At 40.6% G+C, this 16,021-nt stretch overlaps 1 protein-coding gene across 2 annotated transcripts in view; it reads right to left on the bottom strand.

The window, feature by feature from the left end:
- ORC4 (origin recognition complex subunit 4) overlaps positions 1–16,021 on the bottom strand; it is a 57,629-nt gene that overhangs the window by 20,000 nt on the left and 21,608 nt on the right. For both annotated transcript variants that reach the window (XM_024217074.2, XM_029910537.1), the window contains 4 exons: positions 12,748–12,838; positions 7,729–7,804; positions 7,296–7,381; positions 1,447–1,495 (listed from right to left, as the gene is read on the bottom strand). In XM_024217074.2, the coding sequence (XP_024072842.1) occupies positions 1,447–1,495; positions 7,296–7,381; positions 7,729–7,804; positions 12,748–12,838 (302 nt within the window). The remainder of the gene's footprint in view (positions 1–1,446; positions 1,496–7,295; positions 7,382–7,728; positions 7,805–12,747; positions 12,839–16,021) is intronic.

The raw sequence follows: 16,021 nt of genomic DNA on the forward strand, positions 1-16,021 counted from the left end.
CAAATAAAAACCAAAGTGAAAATGACAGACAGTTAAGACACCCATTTATCATTTTAATATTTTAAAAGGCTATATCAATTCTCACCATGGGCAACAGACTGATAACAGCATTGCAAAAATCTACACGGACATCCACCTGAATGCATAGCAAATATCTGCTTTTGGTAGGATGAACAATAAAACCTGCAAAATCTGACTGTATTTTGCAGGGGGAAGGTGGTGTGAAGGAGATCAAAATAAATAATAATAACTGTTAAAAACCAACAGGAAAAAGTTTAATACTATTTCCAGATTTTTTTTATTTATTTATTAAACCTGCCATCATTAGCCATTCAATAAATAGTAGGAAGAAGTCTTTAGTGCTGCTCCTGTAAATTAAGCTTAAGTATTTGATTCAAATATCACAATGCCTAATATGACCACAGTACTGTTCGTGCTATTGATTTTGCAACCAAAGTTCATTCTCATGAAGAAGTGCCTTGTACTATGGTCTAGAGCAGTAGTCACCAACCCATCGATTGCAATAGACTAGTTGATCCTAGAGCATCTCCCAGTTGATAGCGATCTCTGGTGGTGCAGTGTGGCTGCTGCTAAGGCACACTCCCTGCCTAACCCGGCCCCACGGGTTCTCCCTCTGCGCACAGCTTCTGCCTGCAAGCACCGCCCCTCTAGCCCCGATTGGTTGGGAGAGCTGTGGGGACAGTGCTTGCAGAGAGGGGCAGTACACAGAGCACACTGGCCCCTTCCGGGAGCCGTGTGGGGTTGGGTAGGCAGGAAGCCTGTCTTACCTCCCATGGCTCCCAGTTGGCAGCAGGCGCAGCGAGGCTAAGGGTTGCCTGGCGGGAGGCTGCACCCTAATCCCCTCCTGGAACCAGCACCCCATACCCCCTCCTGCACCCCAAGCCCCACCCTGACCCCCCTCCCAGAACCAGCACCCCAAACCCCAGCCCTAACCCTGTCCCAGAGCCAGCATCCTGTACCCCCTCCTGCATCCCAACCCCCTACCCTAATCCCCTCCCCCAGAGCCCACACCCAACACTCTGCCCCAGCTCAGAGCCCACTCCTGCACCCAAACTCCCTCCTAGAGTTTGCACCCATCACCCCCTCCCGCACTCCAACCTCAGCCCAGAGCCCCCTCCCACACTGCAAACCCCTTGGCCCCAGCTCAAAGCCTGCACCCCCTCCCGAACCCCAACCTGGTGAAAGTGAGTGAAGGCGGGGGAGAGCAAGTGACAGAGTGGGGGGATGGAGTGGGCAGGGCGGGGCTTTGGCGGAAGGGGCAGGGCAGATCCTGGGTTGCCCTTAGATTCAAAAAGTGATCTTGGGCATAAAAAGGTTGGAGACCACTGATCTACAGTGTGAGGTAATCTTTGATTTCTCTACAGCATTTGGGTGAAAGTTTGTTAAAACTCACCTGGGGTTTAAAGTTTTATACAAAATATTTACCTTTCTTTAAAGCGTCAAGAAGAAATGCAAGGTTTTCAGCAAAACTGCCCTAAAGGAAAGGAAGTCATAAAACTATATCAATGTAGGATAGGAAGGACCACAAAGGTAATTTAGTCCATTCCCTTGTGCTGAGGCAGAATCAAGTATAACTAGACCCATCCCTAACAGGTGGATGTCTAATTTGTTCTTAAAAATCTCCAATGAGGGGTCCCTTGGTAATCTATTCCAGAATATAACTATCCTTATAGTTAGAAAGCACTAATATTTAGGCTAAATCTCCCTTGCTGCAGATTAAGCCCATTATGTCTTGGTTTGCCTTCAGTGGACATGGGAAACAAATCAACCATCTTTCTAACATTTTACACAGTTGAAGACTGTCAAAGCCCACCCCCCTGCCCCCAAGACTAAACATGCAGTTTTTTGTTTTTAAAACCTTTCCTCATAGGTCATGTTTTCTAAGCCTTTTGTCCTTTGTTACTCCCCAATTTATCCACATCTTTAAATGTGGTGCCCAAAACAATACTCCAGCTGAGGCCTCACCAGTGCCAAGTAGAGAAGAACAACTGTGTCCTGTATCTTACATCTGATACTTTTGTTAATACACCCCAGAAGATTAGCCTTTTTTACAACTATCACATCGACTCATGTTCAAAATGTGTGATCCACTATTCTCCCCCAGATCCTTTTTTGCAATACTACTGCCTAGCCAGTTATTCCCCATTTTTCCTTCCGAAGTGTAGTACTTTGCACTTGTCATTACTGAATTTCATCTGGTTGATTTCACACTTCTCTAATTTATCAAATTGATTCTGAATTCTAATCATATCTTTCAAAGTACATGGTAGATTTCCAAGGTTACCCTTAAAAACAGAAAACTTCATAAGTTCAGACTACAAGAAAGTTAATCTTTTAAAAACGGTTTTGAAATGAAGCTATGTAATAAGGAATAACTGCTTACAACAACATTACATGTTGTATAGCCATCTTCTTCTAAGCAGGAGACAAAAAACAAAAAACTATTAACTGTTTCTTCATAAGGACTAGTTCCATCCACCTTTTACTGCATGAAAGCTGAAAAGATTTACCCCAACAGAAAGATGCAAGAATGAAGTGAAGTAGGATAGAGAGAAAGAAAATTACAATAAACCAACTTGCAGCAGAACCTCAGAGTTACAAACACCTCAGGAATGAAAGTCGTTTGTAATGGAAATGTTTGTAACACTGAACAAAAGGTTATGGTTCTTTCAAAAGTTTATAACTGAAGATTGACTTAATACAGCTTTGAAACTTTACTATTCAAAAGAAAAATGCTGCTCTGTTTTTTTCAGTAGTTTATGTTTAACACTAAACAATTTGCTTTTTTCCCCCCTCTTCCTATCTCTGCTGCTGCCCGATTCCGAACTGGAAGTACACAAAGAGATGTGTGATTGACTGGTCAGTTTGTAACTCTGGTGTTCATAACTCTGAGGTTCTACTGTACTAAGCAGTTTTCCTTTGTCTCTTATGGATGTAGTATGAGGCAGAAAATATTAAAAATTATAAATTCCTTGACCTAAGTAGATTTTACTTAATTAGCAACATGTGCACGTTTGGCATGCAGTTTTCAAATCAGTTGTACCACAGGGGCTGTCGGAACATAATACTTTTCAAAATAGTCAAAGAGATGAATTGCTGGAAAAGGTGCTTTATCCCATTGCCATCCCTCCCCTTCCCTCACCCCCTTTCTTTCTTCCAGGGCACAAAATTGTGAAAGGGTAGGAAATAGAGATTATGGCAGCAGTGTTCAGTCCAGTTACTCCTGGGGGAATTTGCACCCACTGTGCAATGCAGAATTCGCAGAAATTAATGTTCTGTGTAGAATTTTTTCCCCCCTCCCACAAGAAATGGGCTGCAGAGCTGCTGGCCACCATTAGGGGACTGCTGGGCTTTGGGGGAAAGATGGGGTAGAGAAACAGGAACCGTGTTGTCGGAGGGGTTTCTTTAACTCTTTACTTCTGGGGGAATTTTTTTGTCTGTATTGTTACAGACAGTTGCTGACAGGTATTTTAAAATAAACTATCAAAATAAATTGAAATTGGCATGATTATATAGTGTTATTTTGACAGATAACATGCGGGATTTTGCAGACTTAAAATATTGTGCGCAGAATTTTTAATTTTTTGACACAGAATTCACTCAGTAATCCAGTGAAACGAATATGGGTGAGAACTAAAACTTACTTGGCACAAGGACAAGACTAACAAGAAAAGAAGGTCTCTTCCATCTAGTTACAGGTTAAATCAACAGGGTTAAGTTAATGCAAGTCACAGGGAATGTGTATAGAAGGAGGGTGGGAGCAATCCTAGAAGGGAGTAAATTGCTGTGTGTAGGGGGAGGGATTGGATGGTTTCTTAGCCCAGGGCTGGTGTATTAATTGGCTCTTCCCTCCAGTGTGGATGAAGAACGGGATTTTATTTCTCTCCTTCTCTTGTCCAGTCCTTTTGCACTAATTGTTTTTACTTATTATGCAGGGAACAAAAATGGACTAGAAGTACAGTGGAGAGGGTAAAGCTGTAGTGTCCCTGCTGAGGAGGCAAAGAAAAAATTAGGAAGGAGAGTTGAACAAGTCCTTAGGTTGAGTTAATGACCGAGGTCTTTTTGCCTCCTGCTTCCTGGTAGGTGCAGTTGTAGAACTTGATATAATGGTGTTTTATTTCAAGTAAGTGGAAAAGGAAAGATGTGCAATGTTGCAACTGCTGTGTGTGCTAACTTTAAATACTTTTGCTTTGGGCTCTTCCCACTATATATTACCCCAGTCACGAAAACTGCCTTGTGTCTTGGGGGGGGGGGGGGGGGGGGGGGGATTCTTTTTTCTGAGCTTCATAGATCATTTAGGTTAAGATACTCACTCACTAGTAAGGATTCTAGTGTCAGAGCAAGAAACAGAGACAAATTAAGAAGGGTTTCCTAAAGGCAATATAGCCCAACAACCTCACACATTTGGAAAAAGTTCTCTAACAAATAATCTTAACTTGTTTACTTACTGCCTCTCCCTCCCCCCCCCCCCCCCCCTCCCTAGTCACCCGAGAGGAGAAACTAATGGGCTTTAAAACTGATTAAGGGGGAGAACATTTCCAAGGCTGAAGCCCTTTATGGATTCCCAACCTCTTACCTTACTTCCCACCATATAAATTGGATTTCCATCCTTGAGAATTCTAGTGGCACATGATTAAGTATGCAGCCTTGCCAATCTCAAGTGGCCCATCAGGAGGGATAGTGAGATGATCCTCTGACTGATCTTCTACTATGTCATTATATACTAGAAGACAGACCTTGGAGCACACACTGAATAGGCAACCAGTGCAGCTGAGAAAGCAAGAGCATCACTGACTGAAGCAAGAACGAGACGTGTCATACTCTACGATAGCTGCTGTCTACAATTTGAGGCATTATTTCAATTGTTCAATTTACACTGCTCTGATATTCTAATGTATTAGGAAAAATGGCTTTCCTGTGTAAGCAAAATGCATTCAGCTGAAGAAGATCTACGCAAGATGAAAGTGCTTAGAGTAGGTCTATGCAGCAGCTGAGAGGTTGCTTCCCAGTAGACAGACACATGCTAGCTCTGCTCAAACTAGTGCACTAAAAATAGTGTGGTTGTTACTGCACAGGTGGCAAGCTCAGGCTTGCCACTCAAGTAGAAGCCCGCCCAAACACCTGGGTCTGTACACATGTGGATAGCCCAAACCACCACCTGTGCCGCTATATCTATATTGCGGTTTTTAGCATGCTAGCTTGAGCCGAGCTACTGTTTGCCTTTTTACCCATGCTGGAAGACATACAACCAACTGCAGTGTAAATATACCCTGAAGGGCCAATACTTCCAGAGGAACTCATTTAATAGACTCAATCTAGGCTATGGGCAAGGAACAGGGGAGCTTCTAAAAATGACAAAAGAAACAAGTTATAGTAACTGGGCTTAAGCACTGTGTGACATTGCAAAGCAAGTATGCTAATGAACACTGGGGAAACCAACCTGTAAGAATGATTGTGACTAGCAAAGGACAAAAGATTTGTTGGAACTCTGTCACTTGTCCTTCCTGGGACACAATGTGGACTCATGGGCAAAGAAGTTGAGACTGCAGGAAGGAACTGTGAGATTGTATTGATCAAACTGGACATTTTTAAGTGCCCACCTAGCTAAGTTTTAACCGTATTGAGACCCCACAAATACTAGGTCAAAAGCCAGGAATCTACCACACTATTTGTCTCCCTTAAGGTCAGAAGATAAGGGGCTTTTTTCTCCTCTGTAAGGCACCTGGCAGACCTCATACCCACTGTTGTCATCATCCAATTCAGAATTTAAAGCCAAGCTTACTAGAAAGTAGTAATAAACTACAGTTTACCATGCTTCAGACTAATACTGCTAAAAATATTGCTAGTTGGTCAACAAATTTAAAGTACTTAGTAAGTTATTGATCAATCCTTTATTTGTAAATAAATATTGTAGCTGATATTATCCAGAGCTCCAGTCTGTTAGTGGCAATACATTTGGAACTATCAATTCTGAACTCCACGCCTCATCTATATAGTTAGAGGTTTCAAGTAAGTTTTAAGACTGTCTTTTCATTATTTTGTGATGGCAATCGTTAAAATTTCTGATTAAAAAAGATTTTTTCAGAAAAACAAGTTAACTGCATAAAAGTTACATCTACACTAATATGGTCACCACTGTTAAAGTTGTGATAAATCTTGTACAAAGTATGCCTTGTGAGATATCATTGGGAAAAAAAGTTATAACCTGCTGAATACTATTATCTTGTTACAATGTGTATATCTACAGGATGTATGGAGTTATGAAATTTTGCTCTGTGTCTAACTCAAACATGTTGTAGGTCTGAGAAATGCCCACGTTAGCCACCTCTTTTCTACCCCATCTCTGGACTGAGTTCTGACCAGGGAAATTTTGAACAAAAGGACTGAGGTCCCCAAAAGTTATTTGGGCAACCCAGAGAGACCTATAGAAAAAACTAGCAGACTTAACATTCCTGCAAACAATCTGAACTATATACTAATCCAACTAATGTGTTTTACCTTCAAGTGTCCACCTAGCTAAGTTTTAACCTTTTAATAACTCATTTGTTTTCTTAGTTAATAGATCTTTAGTTGCTGTAGCCAATACTTGGTAAACTATCATTTTTTGTGTAAGGTCCTGAGCATCTATTCACCTGGGTACGTGACTGGCCCCCTGGGGCTGGAAGAACCTAATGTGTGGTGATTTTTGGTTTTAATAACCTTTCACCACAGAAGTAGTTTGTCTGGTGGTAATATAGGCTGGAAGGCCTAAGGGGACTCCCTGTGGCTCTATATTAAGTTGGTACAGTGATCCAGAAGCACACATTTGTTGATGGTTTGGTTAAATCTGGATTATAGAATAAACCATCAGTGTGGGAGTGTCCACCCAGTTTTTGTCAGTCTGAGCTGAAATTGGCACTCTCAGCTGTGAACAACAGGCATGGTGACACTGAGCATACATTCATAAATGCTGTCTGGTATTTTTTACTGTCAAGAAAGACAGAGGCTTAAGATATACTTTAACAGGTTAACATTGTCCTTCTAATTCCATAAATCTCATATCAATAGTATTCAAGATCATTTATAAATTTTGAAAAGACAATTATGAGACGAGTGAGTCAGTCCATCAGAGTTTTGCAGTAAGGCCCAAACCCATTCATTTTAGTCTGGTCAATGGCCGGAAAAGTTACTTATCTGGTGTGGTGGTTTTTCTGAAGGGAGATCTTTTGTTTAAGTCTTAGAATGCTCATTTTTTTAAGTGGTGCCTAAAAGAGCAGCAAGAAGTTCATACTCACAAAAACTTTGTCTCCAACCACATTTTCCATTTGTAGCTGTCTTGTGATCTCCTTGAGAGCTATTTTATCATTTGTCTGTAAGAGTCCTAAAAGAAAGTGTTGATTATACATCAAAGATCAAATTATCTCCTCTGCTCTCTACACCCCAGTGGTCACACCATTATGCAGCCAGTGAAGAGACTTATTCCAGCAACTTTTCCCCCCAAGTGGGGCTTTCTATTATTTTTGCAGTAAGACTATCTGTACCTCTTGAAATGTTGCTTCAGAATCTTTCATAACTGAACAATGGATAGGAGGCAAAGATTTTTTATGAGAGCAAATATCTTGAAACATCTTTAAAGGCACTATTGGTTGAAATTTACAGTAAGTGAAAACCCACTACAACAAGCAAATATATAGTATTTTTAATTTAAAAGAAAGAAATATTACTTGCCATTTAGATGAACTTGCAAGAGGTTCTCCCTCACTTGCTTTATTTCCATGAGCTCTTTTAAAACATGATTTAATAACTAGAAAGAAATAGCATAATTCACATTAAAATAACTCCAGTATATTTTTAAAATTAAAAAACAGTAAAATGAAGAAACTGCAAATAAAACAAGAGGATCACACATCTACTAAAATTGAAGATACTGCTTTGTGACTGATCGAATCAAACTATTAGTTTGGGTTGAGGATACTCAAAAAAACATGAGTACTTCCTGTGCTAACTACATTCTTGACATCTAACATTTGCATCAGAGGAAAAACATTTTCCAAGAAATTTTTCTTCAGGTTTTGAAAAAAATCTCAGTCTTTCAAATCAGATCAATGACCCCTTCTATATGGGCTCATCACTCCTTTTATCTTTAAAAAACAAAATGCAAAGATCCAGAACTTTGTGGCATGAAAGAAACTTCTTGAGGCGCAAGCTGTTGGCAGGAAAGATGACAGATCGATACTGTGGTATTTGGCTAAATTAACTATTCTAGAACTTATTTCCATGTTTCATGAGTTAAGTGGATTAGTAGTAGTATCAGTTCTTTGTGGGAGAATATAAAAGTATTGCCAATAATTTTCTAATTACAACGTGCAGACTATTTTGTAGCTGCCTATAAAAATCTAAGGGAAAAAAGCTTTTTGAAAGGTTCTAAAATGGTAGCTCTAGCATTGTCATTTAGTAGATTACAGTAGCTCCCAAAGGCCCCAATCAGGATTGGGCCCCATTGTGCTAGATGCTGTACAAGACAAGGTAAGGACCTTAACTACTTGTGAAGAGTGGAAAATGTTATTCAAGACATATTACACATTAAGATGGGAAAGGGTGCACGAAATTAATGGCAGCATGCAAGGACATAAACCAACAATGTATATAATGTGATGATTCCAAAGAACAACTTTTTAAAAATCACCATTTTAAAGACTTATCTGTGCTCTCAATTTTCTACCCAGCCCTTGGCAAAAACTGACCTTAAACATAAGTATTTTTATATTCTAGCATGAATTTAATATTCATTCATTACTTCTCCTCCCCCATTGCCTCCTCTACCCAACATCATTAGTTCCTTTTAAACATAGTACAGCTCTCCTGAAAACGCACTTCTTCCCTTTCACCTTCAAGAAGCTAACTAAATATACTTACACATTTCATTTGTCTTATGAATTAACTGCTCACTTATGTAGCAAAAATGGGTTATATACTGGGAAGGACCATAAGAACACTGAAGCTCGAAATTGTTGCGAAAAGGAAGAGAAGACTTTAGTGTCTAACTTTACAGAGCCCCAAGACACATAATTTAGACATTTGTCACAACCATGATCACTCTGCTTACATGTTGTATCCCTTTCCTCCATCTCAGCTATTTTAGGGCTGCTCTATGCAGAGTTTTTGTACTGGCAACATTTAGCTTACTTTCAGGTCTGAAGAGTGAGCCCAATGGTAGTGGAAGAATACTACTATTTAGCACTTCAAAAAGGTTAAGTGCAGTAGACAAAACCAACGACATGTTGGTATAAGCACTTTTATATAGCGAAATGTTTGTAAATATCTCCATCACAATACCATCTGTTAAAGGACTTAACAAAAAAAGAAAGGTTCTTTAGTTGTTAACCATACCAATTTTTTAATGTTACTATTATGAAAATTCTTAAGCTATTTTATAGCTTACCAGTTTCAGACAATTTTTATATTCCAAAAGGTGTGTTTTTTAGCCAAAAGGTTACAGTTTATAAAACAAATACATAATATAGCCTTTTAAGCTGTGTTACTCAGTTTGGTAAAACTGTAAATGCATGTACATAGCAACCACTTAAGTGTTACTCCACATATTCTGACTAAAGGCTCCCTATGAACATGGTGACACGATATATGGTACAGGAGATGCATCTATTAAGTATGTATGCTAATCAAGCCCTATAGCCTATCGTAGGCTCCATCAAGCCCTTCCTGATGGATAGGACTATTCTTGTGGGACCGCAGAACTCAAGGTGTCAAATAGTTCACAAATATTCTCTCGAATTGAATGGTTTCAATATCCAAGGTATCCACAGTTCCTACAATGCCTGAAAATCATCCATGGGTAGCCACAGTGACTGCCCCATCGGGGGAGAAGAAGAATATTCTTGGGGATGGGAGGGAAGCTGGTGTCTCCCCCAGGCTCGTTTTGGCAGCTTGCCCAGCTGCTCTTCTGGTTCTGGCAAAGGGGCCCTATTGGTGCCAAGGAGAACTGGTAATCACCTCCTTCTCATGGAGATATGTGATGGGACAACTCTGGGACCAGTGGGATAGCAATCGCCATCAAGGGCAATAGGGCCACGATGGCATATTGTACCAGTGTTGGTCAGGTTGTGGATAGCCCATCCACTGCCAGTCTTATAAGAGGCCTTAGTACTGGGCATCCTTAGGGTGGTGTTCCATCTCTCCTGTCTCCAGCAAATTCCCCTCCCAAAAAGAGACTAGAACAGCCTGATGAGGGGTAGAACACCTCTAGGACCAGCAATGCCATCAGGCACAGTTCCTATTAAAGTCAGTAGTAATGATGTTAATGCCAGGAAGAAAAGTAAGGGTGGATCCTCAAAGGCAAACCCCTGCATCTGGAGTGGTTCCTCAGTCTGTGCTGGTACCAGAGCCAAAGTCTCTGGCCTTATTGGGTGCTGGTGCTCTGTTACCATCTCTGAAACTGAATGGCCTTGATGAACTACCCTTGGACTGAGTCCTCCTTTTGAGGTGGACGTTATGTCAAGCACTACTGCAAACGCAGCTCTGTGCACATACCTAATGCAGAGGGTTTTGGGTCACTGTCCTAGAGCCAGCAAAGACATCAGCGTTGAGGTCACTGGTATTGAGAACATATCCGATTGTACCAGGATTCCTTTTGCTGATTCCACTGCTTTCTTTGGTCTCTTCTCCCTGCTGAAACTGGAGGTTTCTGGGACACTATTTGAGGAAAGCCTCCTAGGTTCCAGACAGGATGACGTTTCTTCCTCTAGATCTGATGCCACCTTCAGTGGATTGTTCCAAAAGATGCAATTTGAGCCTTGTGTCCCTTGATTTCTGAGAGCATAAGGAAAAGAAGCATTCACTGGGGATAAGAGCTTCCCCAAGGCAGAAGAGAGGCAGATTGTGTTCAACGGGGCGTTAGACAGTAACACAGAACAGGATTTAAACTTTGAAGGCTTAGAGTTTGCCATATTTTAACCCTTGTACAACTTTGCCCTGCTATACAGGGGTGCACAGACAGGTCTGCAGAGGGTTTTCCACATCATATCTGGGCTATTTTGGAATGTCCAACTAAAATGAGAAACTTTATAAAGTAAACTAAGAATTGATGAGTGATTTAGATAAATCTGGAGCTTAGACAAAAATCCAAGTGAGTCAGACACAATCCAGGTTCCATATTGCTACCACAGGTAGTAAGAGGGAATGGAGGGAGAGCCAGGGCCACTCTGCCTTTATGCTCTTGCATTGGAGCACGAGGTGCATATGCGGTCCCCATGGACACGGATAAGCAAAAGATTCTGGCCTCTCACATGGTGCACATGTGCCTACAGTGGGATCCACACTGACACCTCTAAGTAGAGCTGCAATGACTTCAATGGAAACAAATCTGAGTTACAGATTTTACAGGCATCAGGGAGCTTCACAGATATTTCTGTGAAGAAAGCACAAGAATGAAAAACAGTTAAAGCAAATTGAAATTTCATAAAGCACGACCTGCTTCCAATGACAAAAAAAATCCCTTTTTTCGGTAGAAAACACACCTCAATTTATAAAGGGAAAAGTCAGTTGAGTAGCAGGTCAAACATCAAAGCAGCCACTCGAAGCCAGATCAGAGAAACACCACTAATGCAGCAGTACAAGTTACCTCTGTTCCTCCCTATAATGAATTAAGAGCCTATAGTTTGAGGTAAGAGAAGACTATAATCCCTAAGGGCTGGTACATTCTGCTGGTAGGGTAGCGTAGCATTCAGAGAATTTCAATATCACAAGTTTCTGTCAGTCAAACTAGGAATTTGTTTTACTGTGTCACAGGGTGGATGCACCTTTAAAGGAAAATGGGTCTCAGTCCCAGCTGTGACACAAGTTCACCCTTCCACAGAGGGGAGCAGTCATATGGTTCGATCAGGCCTCTGGGATAAGACAGAAGCCCAGGTGGACAGAGACAGACACTTCAGCAAAGGGAGCATGGAGAAGGCTGTAGAGTAGCAAGGCTCCTGCAGGAGACCAAGATACCAGGGGAGAGCAAGAGAGGGTTTGCCTGATGACCTCTGAGCCAGAGAGAATACAAATCAGGGAGAGTTTTGGATTCCTCCTGGAGAGAGAAATGATAGAGTGGGAGTGGCTGTTTGAAGAATAGGGAAGGACTCCTGCTAGAAAGGGCTGGCAATGGCTGCTGGATAAAGGGCAGATTGGAATGAAGATGCCAGAGTGAGTATGAGCTTGTGTTACAGTGATGACTACTTTGGGGCACTGAGTGTTCTGTACTGTTTATTATTAAACCAGGCCCAACCAAGAGTATCATTATCCACAAAGCTTTCTTGTGGCTTATTTCCAAGACCCCTGAGAGAAAAACTGAGGTGGGGTGCTTGCAGAGCCACCCTATACCACAAGGGGGCAGGCTGGAGGCAGCGTTCCTATTACAGGTTTTATTGTGAACTGCACATAAAGTCTGACTGAAATATGAAATTCTTGTATTTGAGCTACAGACATCTAGATATTATCATTTCCAAAAGACAAAGAAAAATTTAAATAAGGTTTTTCTTTTGACCAGCCTCATGAATACATCTCCTCAAATGCTCATAAAAATAGGCATTAGCAAAACAAGGTATCTTTAAAAATAAAACCCCACAAAGACAGGAAGTGACCAACAGCCAAACTCTGCCGTGGTGCAACTTCAGGGACACCAATGGAGTTGCACCCATTTACACCAGGGTCCAACTTGACCCTACATCAACTTGTATTAGGAGCTTTTACCGTAGTCTTTCCTGATCCCCGGGGTCCAATAATGAGTGCAGAGTTACTTTCCCCATGGATAGTAGTTCGTTTCAGCAGCTCCAGCAGATGTCTATAATGACAGTGACAATAGGTTAAAACTTCAAGAACAGGAGTATTTGCTGTAGCTGTAGAAGAGAATTCAGAGAAGAAAAGAAGAAGCCTAACACAGGATGGCCAGTTAACTGCAATCACAGTAACATCCACTGGGTGCAAAATGTAATACAATCCAAGTAAGAAAGATTAGACTCAGATTTCATAAACATTAAAAACATGTATGTTATAAAAGTATCACTAGTTCTTTACAAGTCTTCTAAATACCATGTTAGGCAGCAGTATGCCATACATGGAAGGCAAATTTCAGAGAAAAAAAATTACATTCAGTTCTTAGCTCCTTCCTTCAAATAGGAAAGGAACTAACCTCAATTAGTATTAAGACTTTTAAACAGCAACTAACAGGTTGACAAACAAATAGTGTTACAACAAAAGGGAGAAGGAGAAAAAATGCTTCAAAATGTGTCAGCTAAGAGACCATTAGGACAGATGTGGAATCACCGACTAAATAATTTTAACCAACTGATTACCCATACTAAGCTTCTGATGCATTCACTGAAACTCAGGGTGTTTAAGCTAAAGCATAGGTGAACTTTGACAGAACTTAAGTTTACAATGAAATTACAGAAAATAAAGATGGCTAGAATAGTGTTCAAAGTTTAAGTGAATTGATTTAGCATAGAATGTTAATTTTAAGTAGAAACAGTAAGTCCTTTATCACAAAGTGGTAAACTTATTCTATATTATTCTGGTACGAATATTGAACTATGGATTCTTCACAGGTTTTTATGTGTTCCTCAAACTTCACACCAATCTAAAGTTATGGGAATGTCATTTGAGTTCAGACAAAAATACTTTGTTAGAAATTTAAACAATTACTGAACTACTAAAGTGTCAGTTCTAGATGCCCTTCCTTAAGCCAAAGCGATTTTCCTTTAGGATACCGTTACTGTATATTAAGATAATGTAAGTGATTCAGTGAAGTATTACTGTAAAACACCAAAATGGTTGTAAAGATATTCTAGTAACTACAAAGGCTTTTTCAGTTCTCTGCCGTAACTGAGGAATGAAAACTGTCCTGCTGATTTTCAGTTTATCATGTTGCCTCTCCATAGCATAACACCATTAATGCCACCTTTGTTGCCGTGGAGGTCATCCCCGTGATTGGGGGGATGACCTCCACGGCTTTATATTCTACATTTCCCCCCAAAAAAACAATTAATTCAGTGAAGAATGTGTGCATAACATTTATTTTATTCATTATTTTAAAGTCTATTACAATATGCATTTTATAGCAGGAACACTAATTTTCTTACATTGACAATGGGAAAGAAGAGAGAAAAGTAAGGGCGTTAATGTTAACTGAAAATCTTCCATTGAGGGGGAAGAATACACTTGGAAGAAAGGAGAAACAAGTAACTCTTACTGCATCTTGGATGTCTTTCAGCAATGAGTGATCAATATTCAAAATAAATTCTTCTTTATCAAAAGAGGAAGACAAAAGTTAACATAAGAACGGCCATACTGGGTCAGACGAAAGCCCATCTAGCCCAGTATCCTGTCTTCCGACAGTGGCCAATGCCCGGTGAGATGGGGCGACCACATTTGCACACAGTATTCAAGATGTGGGTGTACCATGGATTTATAGAGGCAATATGATATTTTTTGTTTTATAATCTATCCCTTTCTTAATGATTCCCAACATTCTGTTCACTTTTTTGACTGCTACTGTACATGGAGTGGATGTTTTCAGAGAGCTATCCACAATGATTCCGAGATCTGAGTGGTAACTGCTAATTAGACCATGATTTTATATGTACAGTTGGGATTATGTTTTCCCCATGTGCATTACTTTGCATTGAATTTCATCTGCCATTTTGTTACCCAGTTTTGAGAGATCCTTTTGTAGCTCTTTGCGGTCTGCATGGGACTTAATTATCTTGAGTAGTTTTGTATCATCTGCAAATTTTGCCACCTCACTGTTTACCCCTTTTTCCAGATCATTTATGAATGTGTTGAATAAGACTGGTCCCAGTACAGACCCCTGGGGGACACCACTATTTACCTCTCTCCACGCTATTTTTTGGAGTCCTCATTTATACTAGCAAGTGTTTCATTATTAGTTCCTGTAACAGGGTGACTCACCCCTTAAGGCTGGAGCTAGCCACTCCTGATTACAGAATAAGCCACATCTAGGCAAGATCAGGGTGACTGCCCTATAAAGGGCAGCAGGAGGCTGCCATGAAGGGGAGAATACTCAGGAACTAGACTGCTAGGAGTGTGCAGGTTCTAGCAGAAACTCCTTGCAGTGTTCTGACAAAGCAGGAAAGGCTCCAGGCAGGAAGGCCTGGGAGAAGAAGGTACAAACCAAGGTCTCAACTTTTGGATGACTTAAACAAACATTCAAAAATTTAAACCAACAACCTGAGAAGGGATGGGAATCGACAAAATGTGTGAGCTTCTTGAACAGCGCAAGGGGGAAACTGAGGCAGGCTGCCTATCACATGACCCTAGGCCATGAGGAGATGCACAAGCGGCAGCCTGGTTGCAGTGCCATTTTTCTGAGGTGTAGCTAAGGATACCATATTATATTGAATCACATGGAAATTAATAGCTAAGGGATCTAACTACATTTTAGAATAAACCTGCTCTTATTTCCTCGCTATTTGACTTTTACCCCTAGATTTTCAGGCAATTATTTGTGTGTTTTAGACATTATAGCATCAACTAGGCTTTCCAAAGATGTGAGTTTCTTGCACAATCCCATAGGACTTATGAATCTGACATCCAAGAGTTGCTTTGAATTCTCAAAGAGACTATTCATGAATGGCCAAAGTTAACAGTGATCCAAGAGGATTAACATGGGAAAATCATGGGAGACGGGAGAGATTCCAGAAGACTGGAAAAGGGCAAATATAGTTCCCATCTATAAAAAGGGAAATAAAAACAACCAAGGAAACTACAGACCAGTTAGTTTAACTTCTGTGCCAGGGAAGATAATGGAGCAAGTAATTAAGGAAATCATCTGCAAACACTTGGAAGGTGGTAAGGTGATAGGGAACAGCCAGCATGGATTTGTAAAGAACAAATCATGTCAAACCAATCTGATAGCTTTCTTCAATAGGATAACGAGCCTTGTGGATAAGGGAGAAGCTGTGGATGTGGTATACCTAGACTTTAGTAAGGCATTTGATACGGTCTC

Source organism: Terrapene carolina, unplaced genomic scaffold (assembly GCF_002925995.2).
Source record: "Terrapene carolina triunguis isolate 2854851 unplaced genomic scaffold, T_m_triunguis-2.0 Scaffold62, whole genome shotgun sequence".
Classification (NCBI taxonomy): Eukaryota; Metazoa; Chordata; order Testudines; family Emydidae; genus Terrapene; species Terrapene triunguis.